General features: G+C 39.2%; 1 protein-coding gene across 1 annotated transcript; it reads right to left on the minus strand.

Moving 5' to 3' along the window:
- Positions 1 to 719: 719 nt before the first annotated feature.
- LOC122669616 (40S ribosomal protein S3-3-like) lies at positions 720 to 10025 on the minus strand. Its single transcript, XM_043866412.1, has 6 exons — positions 9892 to 10025; positions 9655 to 9802; positions 9377 to 9548; positions 1556 to 1610; positions 1291 to 1422; positions 720 to 1001 (listed from the first exon to the last, which is right to left on the minus strand). Exons 1-6 carry the CDS (start codon positions 9919 to 9921, stop codon positions 825 to 827), a joined length of 714 nt encoding a protein of 237 aa, XP_043722347.1. The 5' UTR covers positions 9922 to 10025; the 3' UTR covers positions 720 to 824.
- Between the last annotated feature and the right edge of the window lie 5857 nt (positions 10026 to 15882).

Raw genomic sequence — 15882 nt, forward strand, 5'->3', positions numbered from 1 at the left:
CAAACAACTTATAAATGCTATAGTACAGAAGCTAATATGGCTACACTTCAAACGATTGTTTTGCAAGGACTGTAAGGATATACCTAGAAAGAGCCTAATCACTCAACATAGATTAATAATCCAATATATGTGTCTCATTACATAGGACCATAAGATAGAACTTATCAGACCTAAAATAAGGTGGATCTTATAAGAAGTGTCCGTGAAAGCATTTTTGCTAATAAAAGTTATCAAACAATCAAAGTGAGACTTTGAGGGAGAAAATAACACAATGTGGAATGAGATGAAAATTTTATTAAGAAAAATGCTAAAGAGGTTCTAGGAGAATCGAAAAATATTCATCAAAACCCTAGGAAGATTTCGTGGTGGGATGATGAAGTCCAAGGTAGCATGAAAGGATTGCATCATCATCTAGGTGAAAGAAACCTGGGTGCAATTTTTTTGGGACCGAAAAAACACCGAATAATGTAATGTGGCAACTACAGAGGAACTAAAATAGTAACAATTGTGGGAACCTTACTACTCATCAAATAACTTGTAATTTAACCAAAAATATTTTTGCAAGGTGCCTAAACCGAAATCCAAAATACACAGCCATGGGGGAAAATTGAAAAGTAGCCAAAACCACAATAAAAAATACACAACCACATGTAAGACGGAACAACAGAACACTAGAAAAAAAAATTGAGTCTATAAAGCGAGACAAAAACAGACTAAAATGTCTTCCCCTTGATCACATCAAAAGATCAGCAAAAATCCTCTCTGAACTCGGGACAAAGAAATTACACCGTAAGACTTGTTTGGACCAACATATATGATCGATCTCAAGCCGCAGCAATTTCTATCTCAGGTGCAAGTTGTGCAACCATTGCTGGCCTCATATATTCCTCTTCTTCCTTGGGGGGGTGGATGGTGACCAAATCAGGCAAGGGTGTTGTGGGTCCCTGCTTACCCTTGGGATCCCAGTCCAGCATTATCTTCACCTTGATTCCCAAAACACCCTAGAGCATACCAAGGTAACAACAGATGATCAGTTAAAAAGCTTGACCAAAGACATGAAAAACAAATCATACAAAGGTTAGCACAACGAATGCATAGTCTCTTCCAGATTTTTTCTTGAGAAGGATGGGTTTGGGGGAGGGGGGGGGGGAGGGGGAGGGGCGGGGTGGGAAATAAATTTACAGCAATATCCACAGCAATTAAAAGAGGTGGGAGGACCAATTCAAATTTGATTCTAAATATTGCCATCATGCAAACCAACATATATGAGAGACAGTCTATAAAACCAACCTGTCTGAGAAGAACATGCCTCACAGCTGAATCAATATATTCATTAACAGGCTGACCAGAGGATATCATGTATCCATCCTTAAATTTCATGGACTTTGCACGCTGAGCCCTAAGTTTCCCACTAACAATCACCTGCGATCATTTACAAATAAGCACAAACCAAATGTAGCATATTGATTTCAAATCAAATCAAACAGGGGGGGGGGGGGAGAGAGAGAGAGGGGGGTGGGGAGTTTTTCCGGTGGGGAATTTTTCCAAAACAAACCTCACAGCCCTTTGCTCCACTTTCCATTATAAATCTCAGGACACCATAACAGGCCCTGTGACAGTAAGAAACCATTAAAATTAGTAACATCCAACAGAAACTATTCCTATCTGTATTGGATAATCTAATGGTAGTGTCTGAAGGTGTGCTTAAAACTTGACACCTCTTTTTAATTGCTCCTTGTCATATTCCCAAAAGTTATTTAATGCAGTATTTCATGCAAGGGGAAAAAAGGTTTTCAAAAAATTGAGTAACTTTAATGCAACCATTTAATGCAGTATTTATGTGAAATGACAGTATTTACCCTCACTGAAAATTACACTAAAAGGGCAAAGAATGATTACAATTTTTTTTGACACCTTAGGGGGGTGTCAATAAGAAAATACCAAACCTAATAAAGGCAGCCAGAAGCAAGAATTAAGCAATGAAAGGAGGCTGGGAGGGGAAACCATACAATCAAATATGGATGTAACAATTTAAGAACATGAGAAGCCAGAACCAAAGAAGAAGAAAGTGAGAAGAGAGGAAGAATTCCCAGACCACGATAGACTGAGTGTGTGTGTCTATTGTCGGCTTTTCTTTATTCATTGAAGATAAACTAGGGACAAATCAAAATAGGAATATCTCCCTTATCGTGACACGCATCTTAACAGTGGACATGCACCATAATACCAACAAACCCCTAACAAAACGAGGTCTTACTTGCAATGCTCTGCATATTCATAAACTACTTAAACCACACTCTACATTCACATGCCTACCTTCTAGGCTCAAAGACTGGAAATTGGAAGAAAAAAAAAAGGTGGAATACCATATAGCGACCAGATTTGAACATCAAAAGAATGAATAAGTAACTTCACAATGTGCAACATACATAATGCAACCAAATGTGAACTGTCAAAGAATGAATAAGTAGTTTAACACTATGTAATCCGAAAACATAATACTTTCTTTTGGGGGGTGGAAGGATGGGGAGAGGGACAACGCATTTATGTTGTCCGAGATTATGAAAAGCCAACATGATTGCCAATAGTAGACCATAATATATCTCGGTCAATGAAGAGACTCCTTATCTATTAACTTCTACCATTATTTAAGTTATTTTCTGTTGAGAAGTGTACCACGATAGGGGGAGTGTTCCTATTGTGGTTGAGTCCATTATGGTTTCCCTTATTGTTTTATGTCTTTAATTGTTAGGAGTTACGAGTCAGTTTCCTAGTCTAAGTTAGTTACCTATTTTAGATTAGGTTTAGTTTCCTTTTCCTTTAATGATTGTAATGGTTTTATTATAAATAAGATACTTGAGGGAGGAAGCAACACAAGACATACGGCTCCTCCCCTTGCAGTTACTCTTCTCCTCTTCTTTCTTCTCTCTTTTCTCCTCTATAAGGTTATTGGTTACAGGTCCTAGGTTTTCTACATGGTATCAGAGTTGTTGTAACCAATACCTGATTATCACTGTAATTGCCGTTTTGAGAGTCGGTTTTAAATTCTGGCTTGAAGAAGGAAACCCTAGTTCATAAAGGAAGAAGAGGAACTAGGGTTTCACATACTGGTTTCGATGAAAGTTGAAATAGTGTCTAAAGATCATACCTGAAGTTGGGTGTGCATCGATTGCGGAATCTTCCTGCTATTGTTGTCGTTTTCTACTTCTGCTATGATCGATTTTCCATTGAGTAATCGATTTACCGCCGGAAGATTTGTTAAAGAATATCGATTTGCTGCTGAAATTCCAGGCTTTATCTCTGCTGGGCAGCATTACCAGAACCAAGAAGAAGCATGCTGAATCTTTAATCCTTGTCGATTGGTTCTTAGATCTGGGTTGAAGGGTGCCTGCCCATAGACGGCTCAAGTCTTTGAAGATTTCCTTGAAACTTTCCTTTAGTTGTGAGAATCGAAGCAGCAACGAACTGCTGCAACTTCTACCGCTTTGTTGCAGCTCCGGTCCTTCAATCTCGAGAATACGGTGGTCGTCGATTGGAGCTCTGTTTGGGTGCAATCCGAGGTATTTCCATCACCTACTTACCGTTAAAACCCTAGGATAAACAGAGCATCCCCAAAGGAGTTCTTTCCTTCAGAAACTTGTTGGGTTTTCCGTCTCTGGTTTGTGCTAGAGGTAGGAGACGACCTCTTCAACTTCCCCTTTCCAAGAATTTTCTTTTTTATACTTTTATTACCCCACTTTCCAATTTTACCCTTCCATAATGTCAATAACCCCTTCTATCCTTAATTTGTTTTCTTCCAAGTTGGTCCTAAATCTATAAATTAATTCCCATTATGTCCCACTACTTCTTCAATTACCCATAGCCCCCTTGCAAATTCTGGTTTATTACCAGATTGCCACTCCTCCCTTAAATTTGGCCTTGCTTATGCATATATATGGATTTCACTTAAATTACAGTTCTGCCATTACCTCTTGTTATTCCTATTGTATACTTGGATGGGTCCATCCCGAACGAAATTGGGTATTTTGACCTGGGTTCCACATCAATTGGAGATTGCATGATGTTATTACAGAATTGCCATTGGGTATACATATATGCCATATTATTGCTTTTGTGGGCCCAGATCACATCAATTTGTTTTTTGGCAAATTGGTACTTAAATGATATTGAGGTTGGAGTTTGTTTTGAGGGGGAGATTGGAAATTATTGAGATACTGGTCATATACCAAACTGCCATTGCCCTTTTAATTCCGACATTTCTTTAAAATTCTTGAAGTACAGTTGCCCAGGTGGGCGCCGAACACATGTGGGATTTGTACTTCTTTGAAGGTTGGACCTTGCATGGTGGTTGTTGGCTCCAGTGAGGGGAGGTTAGAAACTGATATATATTGGGATTATGTCAACGGCTGTTATTTGCGGTGCTCTTGTTTATGAAATTTTTTAATGATGCTCGTGCTTTGAGATGTTGATTATTGCCCGTTATTTGTTCACGTGTACTGCTACACGTGAGGGGGAGATTAGAATTGGATATTATTATTTGCATATCTGCTCTGCACAAGTCATCAATTGGAGAGTCTTATCTTTTCAAGAATATTTCGGTGAAGATTTCTCAAGATTTATTTCAGTGAAGATTTTTACTTTACTTTTGAAGGGAAACTCCGAAGTTGCTGCCCTCCATCTTTTAAGCATGCTATGGTGTTTTTTGAAGATTGACAGGAAAATTCCACTTTGTGCGATTGAATTGATTCTTACTTTGAAGATCAAGTTCTTTCCTTATATTGAAGATCGCGTCTTCTCTTATTAGCAATCAAGTTCCGCAATTATTGGAGAACATCTGTCATTGTTACCTATCTGCTGTTTTTGGATCGCAATTGATGTTATCTATCGTCCAGTGCTTGGGCTGATATTTCTATTGATTTTATTAGAGTTTCCTCTGTGCTCACTGAAGTCTACAACTACTATTCAAGACTGGTGTTGAGTTTGATTTTCTATACTTTTTAGTCCAAGCTGGAGCCTTTCTTTTAATATCTGTATACTCCAGCTTGAGGGGGAGTGTTGAGAAGCGTACCACGATAGGGGGAGTGTCCCTATTGTGGTTGAGTCCATTATGGTTTCCCTTATTGTTTTGTCTTTAATTGTTAGGAGTTACGAGTCAGTTTCCTAGTCTAAGTTGGTTACCTATTTTAGATTAGGTTTAGTTTCCTTTTCCTTTTATGATTGTAATGGTTTTATTATAAATAAGATACTTGAGGGAGGAAGCAACACAAGACACACGGCTCCTCCCCTTGCAGTTACTCTTCTCCTCTTCTTTCTTCTCTCTTTTCTCCTCTATAAGGTTATTGGTTACAGGTCCTAGGTTTTCTACATTTTCATTCAAAGAATCCTGTCCAAAACAAGTCATAAACAGTAATAAAATATCTAATGATATGTAAAGATTTAGTACATAGACAAAGGCACGGTTTACTTGCAGAAACACGAAAAAACTGAAATTCATGAAAAAAGAGAGGTGAAATCATATAATTATTATTAAACATACTTCAGGAATGATGAGAATGTAGGAAGTTATTCCAAACTCCAAGCAATCAATATGCAACGAGCCTGACTAATTCCAGAATTCATGTGGGCATCAATGAGAATACCTAATCACCCATAAATGGGTGAGGAGAAAAATAACCAATGCCAGTTGGAAGGAAAAGGCTGCAGAATAACTCAACTGAAAGCTTTTCCAACTAAATGAATTGGGCTACATGAATCCTGCTTTACCATTCAACTTTGTTTATACCATAGCAAGGACATTCATTCTTTTCTCTCACTACTTCCCAAGTCAATTTCAATCACCAGACAAAGGGCAAGGTTTACTTGCAGAAGCATGAAAAAACTGAAATCCATGACAAAAGAGAGGTGAAATAATATAATTATTATTAAACATACTTCAGGATCGACAAGAATGTAGGAAGTTATTCCAAACTCCAAGCAAATATTATGCAATGAGCCTGACTAATTCCAGAAAATCTTTCATGTGTGCATTGATGAGAATACCTAATCACCCATAAATGGGTGGGGAGAAAAATAACCAATGCCAGTTGGAAGGAAAAGGCTGCAGAATAACTCAACTGAAAGATTTTGCAACTAAATGAAGTGGGCTACATGAATCCTGCTTTACCATTCAACTCTGCTTATACCATAGCAAAGCCATTCATTCTTTTCTCTCACTACTTCCCAAGTCAATTTCAATCAACAGACAAAGGCACGGTTTACTCGCAGAAGCACGAAAAAACTGAAATTCATGAAAAAAGAGGGGTGAAATAATATAATTATTATTAAACATACTTCAGGATTGACGAGAATGTAGGAAGTTATTCCAAACTCCAAGCAATCAATATGCAACGAGCCTGACTAATTCCAGAAATTCTTTCATGTGGGCATTGATGAGAAGACCTTATCACCCATAAATAGGTGGGACGAAAAGTAACCAATGCCAGTTGAAAGGAAAAGGCTGAGGATAACTCAACTAAACGCTTTTCCAACTGAATGAGGCGCGTTACATGAATCCTGCTTTGCCAATTCCTCTATTCCAAATAATATCACTCTTCATAGCATCTACAAAGTCAGCCTCCATAAGAGTGAATTACATCACCCAGAATAGATGTCACAGCTGATTTGAATAGATCCAATAAATTTGACTAGTGCTAACAAAAATTAGTCCATGACAATAGAGAACATAAATGTAATGACGCCAAGGCAAGCCTATGCTATTAAGCTCTTCACTTCAAATTGGATTTCATGCATGGTCCATACACTTCACTTGTATGGAATATGATTTAAACCAAAATTTGGAACATTTAAAATCTCCTCCCTCACTAACAAAAAAAAAATACGAGCGAGTAATTAAAGATTAGGCACAGAAAATAACTAAACCTAATGAGTTCTAATGCCAGCATCAAAACATCTAATAGCCACTGATAACAATACACATATATAAGCATAAAAAATACAATTCAACTCCGATCATTTCTTCGACATTAGAACTATCATAGAATAGTGATTCAGAATTTTATAAGCCAAAACATGCAATTCTCAAATCAACAAAGGGTGCAGTGTAAGGAGGACATGACAAATCTGTATGATTGACCATTCGTAGTTAGTACTAACTACACATTGATTAAGCTGTAGTGCTGTACTGATTCCACAGTGAATTAATTCACTAAGGATTAGCACATCAAGTTGTTAGGCTGCTTGCTGTTCTCTAGGGGACTTATATTTAAACTCAAAACAACAGATTTATGGTTCTTCATTATCTGCATATGGAAAGAACTTATTGAATCCGTCGTTTGGGTTCATAACAAATTAAAAGTAGCTCCTGCTACTCAGCCTAGAGCCTAGAGCCTTGAGCATTGTACAAGGACGTGCTTTAAGACTCACTAATTACCTTCTAGGTGGAATTGTTACAACATGGGAGTTCAAAAGTTCATGTACTGCTGGCCTTTTTCGCCCTCTTATTCACTCCCCGGGGCCAGGGCATCTTTCTACTCTAAAGGCTAGAAAAAGAAATGTGAGGGACAAACTCAACAAGCAAGGGGGATAGAGCACAAGAAAGTGCAAGTACAGCCTCATAGGACAAAGCCAGGGAAGCCTCCTAAGCTGAAGAGGCTTAAGCATACAAACACGCAGAGGTAGATGCATCCGAACAAGAGCAAAGACAGATAGGATCCCACGTTGAAGGGCACGGGTCACTAAAGACCCTTTCAATGAACTGTTGAAGTGAAGACTAGGGCCGTACCCTTTACATCAGGAAACTCTGGTAAAGTTTTAGGGCAGGCCTTGTCACATTATTTAGTTGGCGTTTTCCCGCATAGGCGACAATCTATCTTGTGGAATAAGTGAATAACCACCACCTCTCCCCTGCTTTTCCACCGTCGGAGGGACATTTTCATTCTTTTTCAAGGACAGGTGGTAGGTCAGGTCAAGTTGTTGAGGGAGGATCCCTTCTTCTTCCATGTAAAAGGAAGGTATGGCTGCGTTAGTCTCAGACAGATGATCAACCCCCTGTTTGACTCTTTCCATTGTGCAAGCAAGATTAGTTTTGTTAGCCCATTTTCCTGTAGTGGGTTTGCAGTTGCTCGGCTTTGAAGAGAGAATTGCCACAAGGTTGAGATAAATATGTTTGTATTTCAATTTTCATTAAAAAAAACCTTGCAATAAAACCACGTCATGTTCATCCTTACTAACATCCCATTGTTTACAAGATCTTGTTCTTATTGGATTGGTTAGGCCAACAACTACACTGACAGATCTCTATACCAAGTCATGAGCGACTATAGGTCAAGGGACAAAAGCCCAGCAAAGGTTAGACCTTGCCTATAAAATTAAACAATGGACCTGGCAAATATGGGAAGAAGTTATATAGTGGGCCAGAATCTGCTCAAGGATTAATAATTAGTGAGAGTAATTCAGACATGTAGCCATCTTGAGTTTATATGCAATAGTGGCAAGCATCATTTCATCAATATAGTGGATACGAACTATTAGTCACCTTCTGACAAAAGTTTGGTACCCAAATCAAACCATTTGCTTTGAAAATGACCCATGAATAATTAAGAGCCTAAGAGGAGGTAAAAAAATAACATTCATAGTTGTTTAGCATGTACCCTCCCTTCACATCATGGAAATCAAGGTCATTTCATGAGGATGATGGAATGGAGGAGTGCATTGGTTTTGACATCATCCGACACAAGATTGGTACAACAAACCAATTTGTTTTATTGATGACAACAAACATAAATACTAACTAGTAAAATGAATAAGAAAGAAGAAAAAACCACAGGGTGTTTTCAAGGTGCAAATCTCATGAAAAACAATTCACAAGACTTTCAATTCCTTGCCGAAATCAGAACTCAACTAGATTTGACAACAGATACTGGAAATCTGTTCTAAATTTCAAAGTCTATCTGCTCCAGGAGGGTGAACTACACCAACATGGAAGGGGAGGACTAAATCTAGTCATCCTCAGACAGGAGACTGGCATGAGAAACAGGCTCGCTGTGAAGATTACAATAATAAATGAGAACTGTGAGCCCAGTCCCCCAATAGTTTCATACATTCATATATTACAGAGAAGACTCTACGCTAATCATGAAAAGAAAAGTATACACAGAACTAAATCCATCTCCCCCAGCACACCCGCCTCCCAACCCAACAAGAAGAAGCAATGAAAACCAACAGGAAAACATCTGAGGCAAAATGCAAACAACAATGAATTGACAGGAACTGATCATAATGTGCATCAGCTTATCCAAAAAAAAAAAACAGCATACTAAATGAAAAAGTAAGGTAAATCTACCGCAGCTTAAGAGAACGACAAAGATTACCAATGTACCTTCTAACAGCGAGTCCCCCGAGAAGCTTGTAGCGGAGAGACTCGGCTTGAGCAATGGCACAGAGCCCTCTGTTATTAACTTTTTCAGCATAAAGTTCCACGCTGTTCTCCGGGAACTTAAATCGTTTCTGAACAACTGAAGTGAGTTCCCTGATTCTTCTGCCCTTCTCACCTAGAAACATTGGTTAAAACCCTATATTACTCATTATAAGCCCAAATCAGACACTGGATCTACAAGATGGAGATTCATTGGAAAACCCAAACAATCAGGCATTTACCTAGAACGTTCTGGGTACGAGTAGCCCTGATGATGATTTCTGTGCGCATAGGCGTAACTCTGACCTCAACACCAGAGTAGCCATCCTCGGCAAGCTCTCTGGTGAGAACCTCGTTGAGCTCCGCGAAGAAAACTCCATCGGCAACGAACTATAGCCAATAATGGAAACCAATATATCAAAGAAACCTCCAACCTAAGTTCAGCAAGAAGAAATAGCAGAGATTCAAAGTATACTGACCTTACGCTTTTTGCTCATCTGAGTGGCCATTCTCTGCGGAATCGTGCGATTTTCGTTCCCAAATGAAGCAACAAAAGGGCGCAGGATTTCTTTTCAGCTTCTCTTCGCGGGGTTATTGAAACCCTAAATTTTACGTATGGAGAAACTTGCTTACAACCTTAAGAAGCGTGGGATGCCTGCAAGTGATCGAACGATCAATAATTTGCGTTCTTGCTTTGGACGGACATAAGCATATGAGTTTGGTTTTTTATAAACCCTAATTAGAATTTTTACTTAGAGAACTTCTAAAAAGAAAAATTACCCGGAATATACAATATGGCTCCAAAGCCTACTGACATATACAGTTACACTGTCCATCCATTGGTTCGGTCCGATTTTGGTCTAATACTGAGCCAAATCTAAACCAAACCGTTAAATAGAAGTTAGGTTGTTTGGTTAAGTTTTTATCGTTTTATTCTTATTGGGTTATAATCGATCCAACACAGGTTTTGGCCCTTTTTTTGTTTGGGTAAAGTTTTGGCCCCATTCATTTCTATGTTACGTAGAAGTATTTTTAAAAGGCATTTTGTAATGGACAAAGTTTTCCTCCATCCATAGCACAAACCCCTCCTAGGGTTTTTATATGTTCCAAAATACCCTCTCGATACTCATTCCCACCCTCTTCCGTCCCTTAGTGAATGGGATCCCATTTACCGTGGGTGGAGGGAAACTTTGTCATTTTTTTATTGTCAAATGGTTTCTAATTTTACTTTTTAACTATTTCAGTTTTCAGTATAATTTTTTTTTTTTTTTTTTAATGATGGTAAATAATGTCATTTTATATATGTATACTCAAAAAATAAGAGTGTCAATTTTTTATAATGACATAAAAATTGTAAGAATGATAATATTTGATAGGGGCGCTGTTCTCTGTGCCGCAGCGCAGGCTGCGCCCAAGCACATGGGGGTGGGTGCAATGACCACCCTGCCCCCTGAGTGGCAGGCTCATGTGCCTGGGTGCAGCCTGCGCTGCGGCACAAAGAACATTCTCCCTATTTGATAATGACATATTGCTGAGTCACATTCAAATTATTTTTGAAAACTCTTTTATATCCTTGACTTAGGCCACGTTTGTTTGATGAGGATTTTGATGGGGTGGATAGTTGTACGAACTATTTCATGCCCATGTGATTTGAGGTTGTTTCGTCATTAGGGGTGGAATTTTGGGTTGACAGCCACTAAACATTGCATTCTTCATGTCGGTCTATGTGGCATCATGTTTCTCCCACCCCATCCCTTTCCAAAGTCCCACCGATTGCTGAAATCAAAGGAAAACAGTTGGAAATGGCGTGAGAACACATTGCATCACCCTGCCTTGCCCATCACTACAAATACTGTCATCGTGATCAGTGTGTCCAACCACTACACCCATCCATTCAACCCACCCCTGCGAACAACAGAGATCTTTGTAACCACCCTCTCTGCAATCTTTTGATGGAATGGGCCATATTCCAAGCCAAGGCCGTAGGACATCATTCTCGAATGGTGGTCAGATATGGGGAAGATGAAAGCTATATGACATCATTCTCGAATGGTGTTGAACTTGCAACCGAAGGGGGGGGGGGAAGCCAAACCAAGCATCATAAAATAGCATTGTGGTGGGTGAATTAGTACACACTACAGACCATAAAACATAAAGGCTTTTTATCAAACACCTAGTGAGCAACTACTCATAGGGGTATTACAATGCAATAAAGTGGTTGAAAATAAAAACCCCAATTCCAACTAAGATCTACTAGGCATTTACAATAACATCCACCACAACCTAGGATCTAAGAATGTAAATGTTGGGAAGAAATCACCTAAATGGTTCAACCACTTGAAGACACTTGCATACAACCACAACCATGAGCTCCACTATGCTTCTTGAACCTTCAACGATGTGATCAAACTTGAAGATGTTAAATACTTACCTCCAAATGATCCAAACACCAAAAAACACATGATTTTCATTTCTAGGGCAATCTTGAGCTCAAACAGACTGTTCCAACAAATTCTCCTTGTTCTCCTTAGAAATTAGCAACTTGGAACACCCAAATCCGAATTGAAATGATCAAGTTAGGGCCAAAACAACTTAGAGAGATATTTTTGTAAATTTTTGGGCATTTTTATGACATGGGAAAAAGACACTATTTAAGATCGTGAACTTGTGCTGCATTATTGGCAGTCGGCTGGGATGGAGGCCGTCGAATCTGAGTGATTCTGTCGCGCCATTCGATGGTCGTCAGATCGGTGCTTTACTGACGCATGAGAGTGTGACAACTCCCAGAGCATTAAATGGGATCTTAAAGAGAGTGCAATATGCATTGGCGCTGCACTAAATCACTCCTGCGTTATGACGCACTGATCAACGCGACGTTGCACTCATGAGAATCTCTGTACGGCTATTTAATGGCTTAACAAATGAAATCTCGGACTCGATAGATTTTCTATTCAGCGTCGATTACAAATGCATCTCTACACGCAGCCAATGAACACCTAGGCGTAGGAATTGACGCACAACCACTGCCACAAATCCTCAAATTAGAAACTGAGCCATCGTGGCTCGATCCAAGCCATCCATTTGAATTCCGTGAACTTCTTAATATTATAAGCAACCCCTGCGCCAATTCCATGAAGCCCCTCCCGCCTTTTTATCTTTACTTTTTGCCTCTATCAATTTTGTGATTTTGCTTTAAAAGACATAAACATGTCTACAGGATAAAAAAATTCACAGAAGCTTCTGGACGCAAAACCTTCAAGAAAAAACTAAGGCACGGAAATCTCACCGAGCCAAAGCAGTAGCCCGGCATGGCCAGCCGCACGTGCGGGGGCCTCTACAGGCATGTTGCCCAACGCAGGTGGGGGCCTCTGCGGGCAGCTGCCCAGTGTGCACGGGGGCCATGCACCATGGGCCTGTGTGGCCCTGTGCCGCCCATGCGAAGGGCTCTGGTGGCCTTGCCATTGCTTCAAAAGGCCATGTGACCTTAATATTTTGCGACATCATCCAAACAAATGCTACCACCTCATCAAACCATGGTGAGTCCCACACAAATGTATACACCAAAATGCATGTCATTTCAATTAAATCCCATGCTGAACCATTGCAACCATTTAACCCATTAACAATACGATCCATGTAAGGCCTAGAACAAAATTATTAAAATACCCTTGGGCATCAAAACACATGAAAAACATGCATATACAACCATCCCAAACGCAACTCCAACACTGCTACCAATATGTACCATTGCCAGCAATAACAACATATACACTTCAAAAGTAATCTCAAGTGATACAATATGACATTGAGATTTGACGCAATTGATGGTTGATATGCATGGTTAGAATGATTGTGACAACAAAGAATTGTATGACAAACCTTGTTGCCAACTTGACATTTGATCTTAAATGAAGAATAGAACATAGAAGGAGGGTCACCTCGCATGGACAAAAGGAAAGGGTGAGAGAAATGTCCTTTGGTAGAAGAACCTCCATGAATAGTAATATGAATAGAGGGCGGGATCTAAAGTAGAGGTTTGTTGAGCTCCTGAAAGTATTTGCTAGGAATCTGATCAATACGCCAAAAACTCTAAAGCTGATAAAACGCATTAAATCAAGTTCTTTTAACCTATCTCATATTAGACTGGTCCAATCTAGCACTCATATACTAGAGTGGATACCATTAGACATATAACACTATTGTTCTTTAATATACAGATAGACATATAAATCCTCACTAGAGATAGGATCAGAAACAATTTTTTGAGAACAATTTAATCTTCAAAAACAACTTGTCCAATTGTAGCAAGGTTGTCGGCTATATTTTTCTTCTTTTGGGGATGGACATGCATGAAGAGTCCACCTTTTCGATTTACAACAATTGATATTTAAGTTGCACGACGAAGATTAGACTTTATATATTTTACTGAATGCATCCCAAAATAGCAGCCGAGGTTGTGTGACTAATGAATTGTCCAAACACACCTTCTGTGATAGAAGAGAGAAACCAACTAACGATTGATTGATTTTGGTGTTGCTAGAGTCATTAGAGTGTGGGTAGGGTTGAGTCTCTTGAATATAAAAGTCAATAGAAATTAGTAGTTCCATCCACATAATTCAATTAAGCATAACTTTTTATATGCTTTTTAAGAGTAGAACAAATTGAGATTCCTAGAAAAGATATTATTTGGACATCCCCTGTACTTTGGTCATTTTGCTACGGTGCTAGTCTACTGTTTGTATTTAAATGGAAATGTCCATTTTACCCTTATCATCTATTCAATTGAAAACAGCAAAGTTACCAATCTACCCTCTCTCTACTCCTCTTCTTCTTCCTCTAACTACAGTTCAGCTGCAGAGGGAGGATGGAACCTCACCACCGTCACCATCAACGCATGACGTGATGGGATTCGAACCACCGCAAGACAAACCAGGTGTTTTTTTTTTTTTGGATTCTCGATTTCTCACCCTCTCTGCTCTTCTTCTTCTACTGTTTTTTTTTTTTTTTTTCCAATCGGTGGAACCCTAGCGGGAGGGATAGGTCGAATAAAGTTGCAGAAAAAAAAAATGGTAAGGAATGGATTCCAATTCTGCTTTGATAATCTTCAGGGCAGGTCAGGCGTGAATGTTTCGTTGTGTCTGATTAGCAAATACCACTAATCGTGGGAGTTCAAAGCCTGCAACTTTATGGTTTTTTAGTATATTATTTAATTTTGACTAAATTATTTAGGGTTTTGGGTTGGTGTTTTGCTGTAGCGTTTCTGTCCTAATTTTTTTTTGCTTTCTGGGAAATTCGTTGGAATTGGAAGGAAACAGAAAAATAGAAGGTAGAGGAAAACTGTGATAACTTCAAATGGTTCCCAAATTCAGGATGAATGGAGGTTAAATAAGGGGGAATAAACCCCCAAAAGATGTGGCCATGCGATGGTTGAATGAACTGGAAACTGAGACTGAAGTTTGAAACCAGAATAGGGACCTTGCTGGAATCGCAGGGTGCTGTACTTAAGAATAAGTTTGACAGAATAGGAATGGTTAGCCATGGGAATTAAGACAATAAAAACAGCAGAATAAGAGTAGATTCAAACCACTAACTGAGTGTTAATTACGTCCAAGGAACCTCATGAAAAGATGGACAGTAGTTTCTGTAATGAAAGAAGATTTCTGGAATTTTTTCGAGTTGCAGAGAAAGAAAGGATTGAGTTGCAAGTCGCCAGAGAAAAAGGTGTAGGGGAGAAAGGGGACTGCATCTCAATTCTATCCATTTTACCGAGGATGGGGTAAGATTGCAGAGTCCATTTTACCGAGAAGACGGGGTGAGATTGCAGGGTCGTCATAAAGATAGCGAGAGAGTCCTTTACTGGAAGACGGGGTGAGATGGGGCGGTGGGGTAGAGAGGAGGACGGCGGGGTGGCGTGAAGTTCAGGGGGTAGGGGTGGGTTACAGACTTGCAGCAAGAAGTGTGGTTGCAGGAGGAAGAAGAAGAAGAAGGAGGGGAGGAGGGGATAAAAGGGTCACTTCAGTGCCTTTAAGGGTAGTTTAGGCATTATAAAAAATTTAACCGAGGACATCAGCACTTAACTAACGGACAGGACCTATTTGAAAGAAATAGTAAACTACAAGGGGTGTTCAAATAATTATTTGAAAAATTAAGAAGAATAAGCAAAATGGCCAAAGTATAGAAGATGTCCAAGTAATTTACCCTTCAATTAAGCATAACTTTTTCAGAGTAGAACAAATTGAGATTCCCAGAAAAGATAGTTTTGACGATCAAGTTTCCTAGAGTGTCTGGCGAACATTATTGAGTTGAACCAGAGATGGATTAAATTGAGATTCAAAGGGTTGAATGGAATTAGAGGAATTTCTTGAATTTATAGAAGCCATTGGAGATCGAAGATGATTGCAAGTCTATAATTTTGTATAGCTCTAAAATTCTAATACTCATCCGCTTACATATTCTCTCTCCTTGTGATA

Source organism: Telopea speciosissima, chromosome 7, assembly GCF_018873765.1.
Source record: "Telopea speciosissima isolate NSW1024214 ecotype Mountain lineage chromosome 7, Tspe_v1, whole genome shotgun sequence".
Lineage (NCBI taxonomy): Eukaryota > Viridiplantae > Streptophyta > Magnoliopsida > Proteales > Proteaceae > Telopea > Telopea speciosissima.

Coding starts and splice junctions, on each gene's coding strand:
- LOC122669616 (XM_043866412.1), bottom strand. CDS start 9,921: ATGGCCACTCAGATGAGCAAAAAGCGTAAG. Junction 9,549..9,654: donor TCGTACCCAGAACGTTCTAG/GTAAATGCCTGA, acceptor CAATGTTTCTAG/GTGAGAAGGGCAGAAGAATC. Junction 1,002..1,290: donor GGCATGTTCTTCTCAGACAG/GTTGGTTTTATA, acceptor GGTATGCTCTAG/GGTGTTTTGGGAATCAAGGT.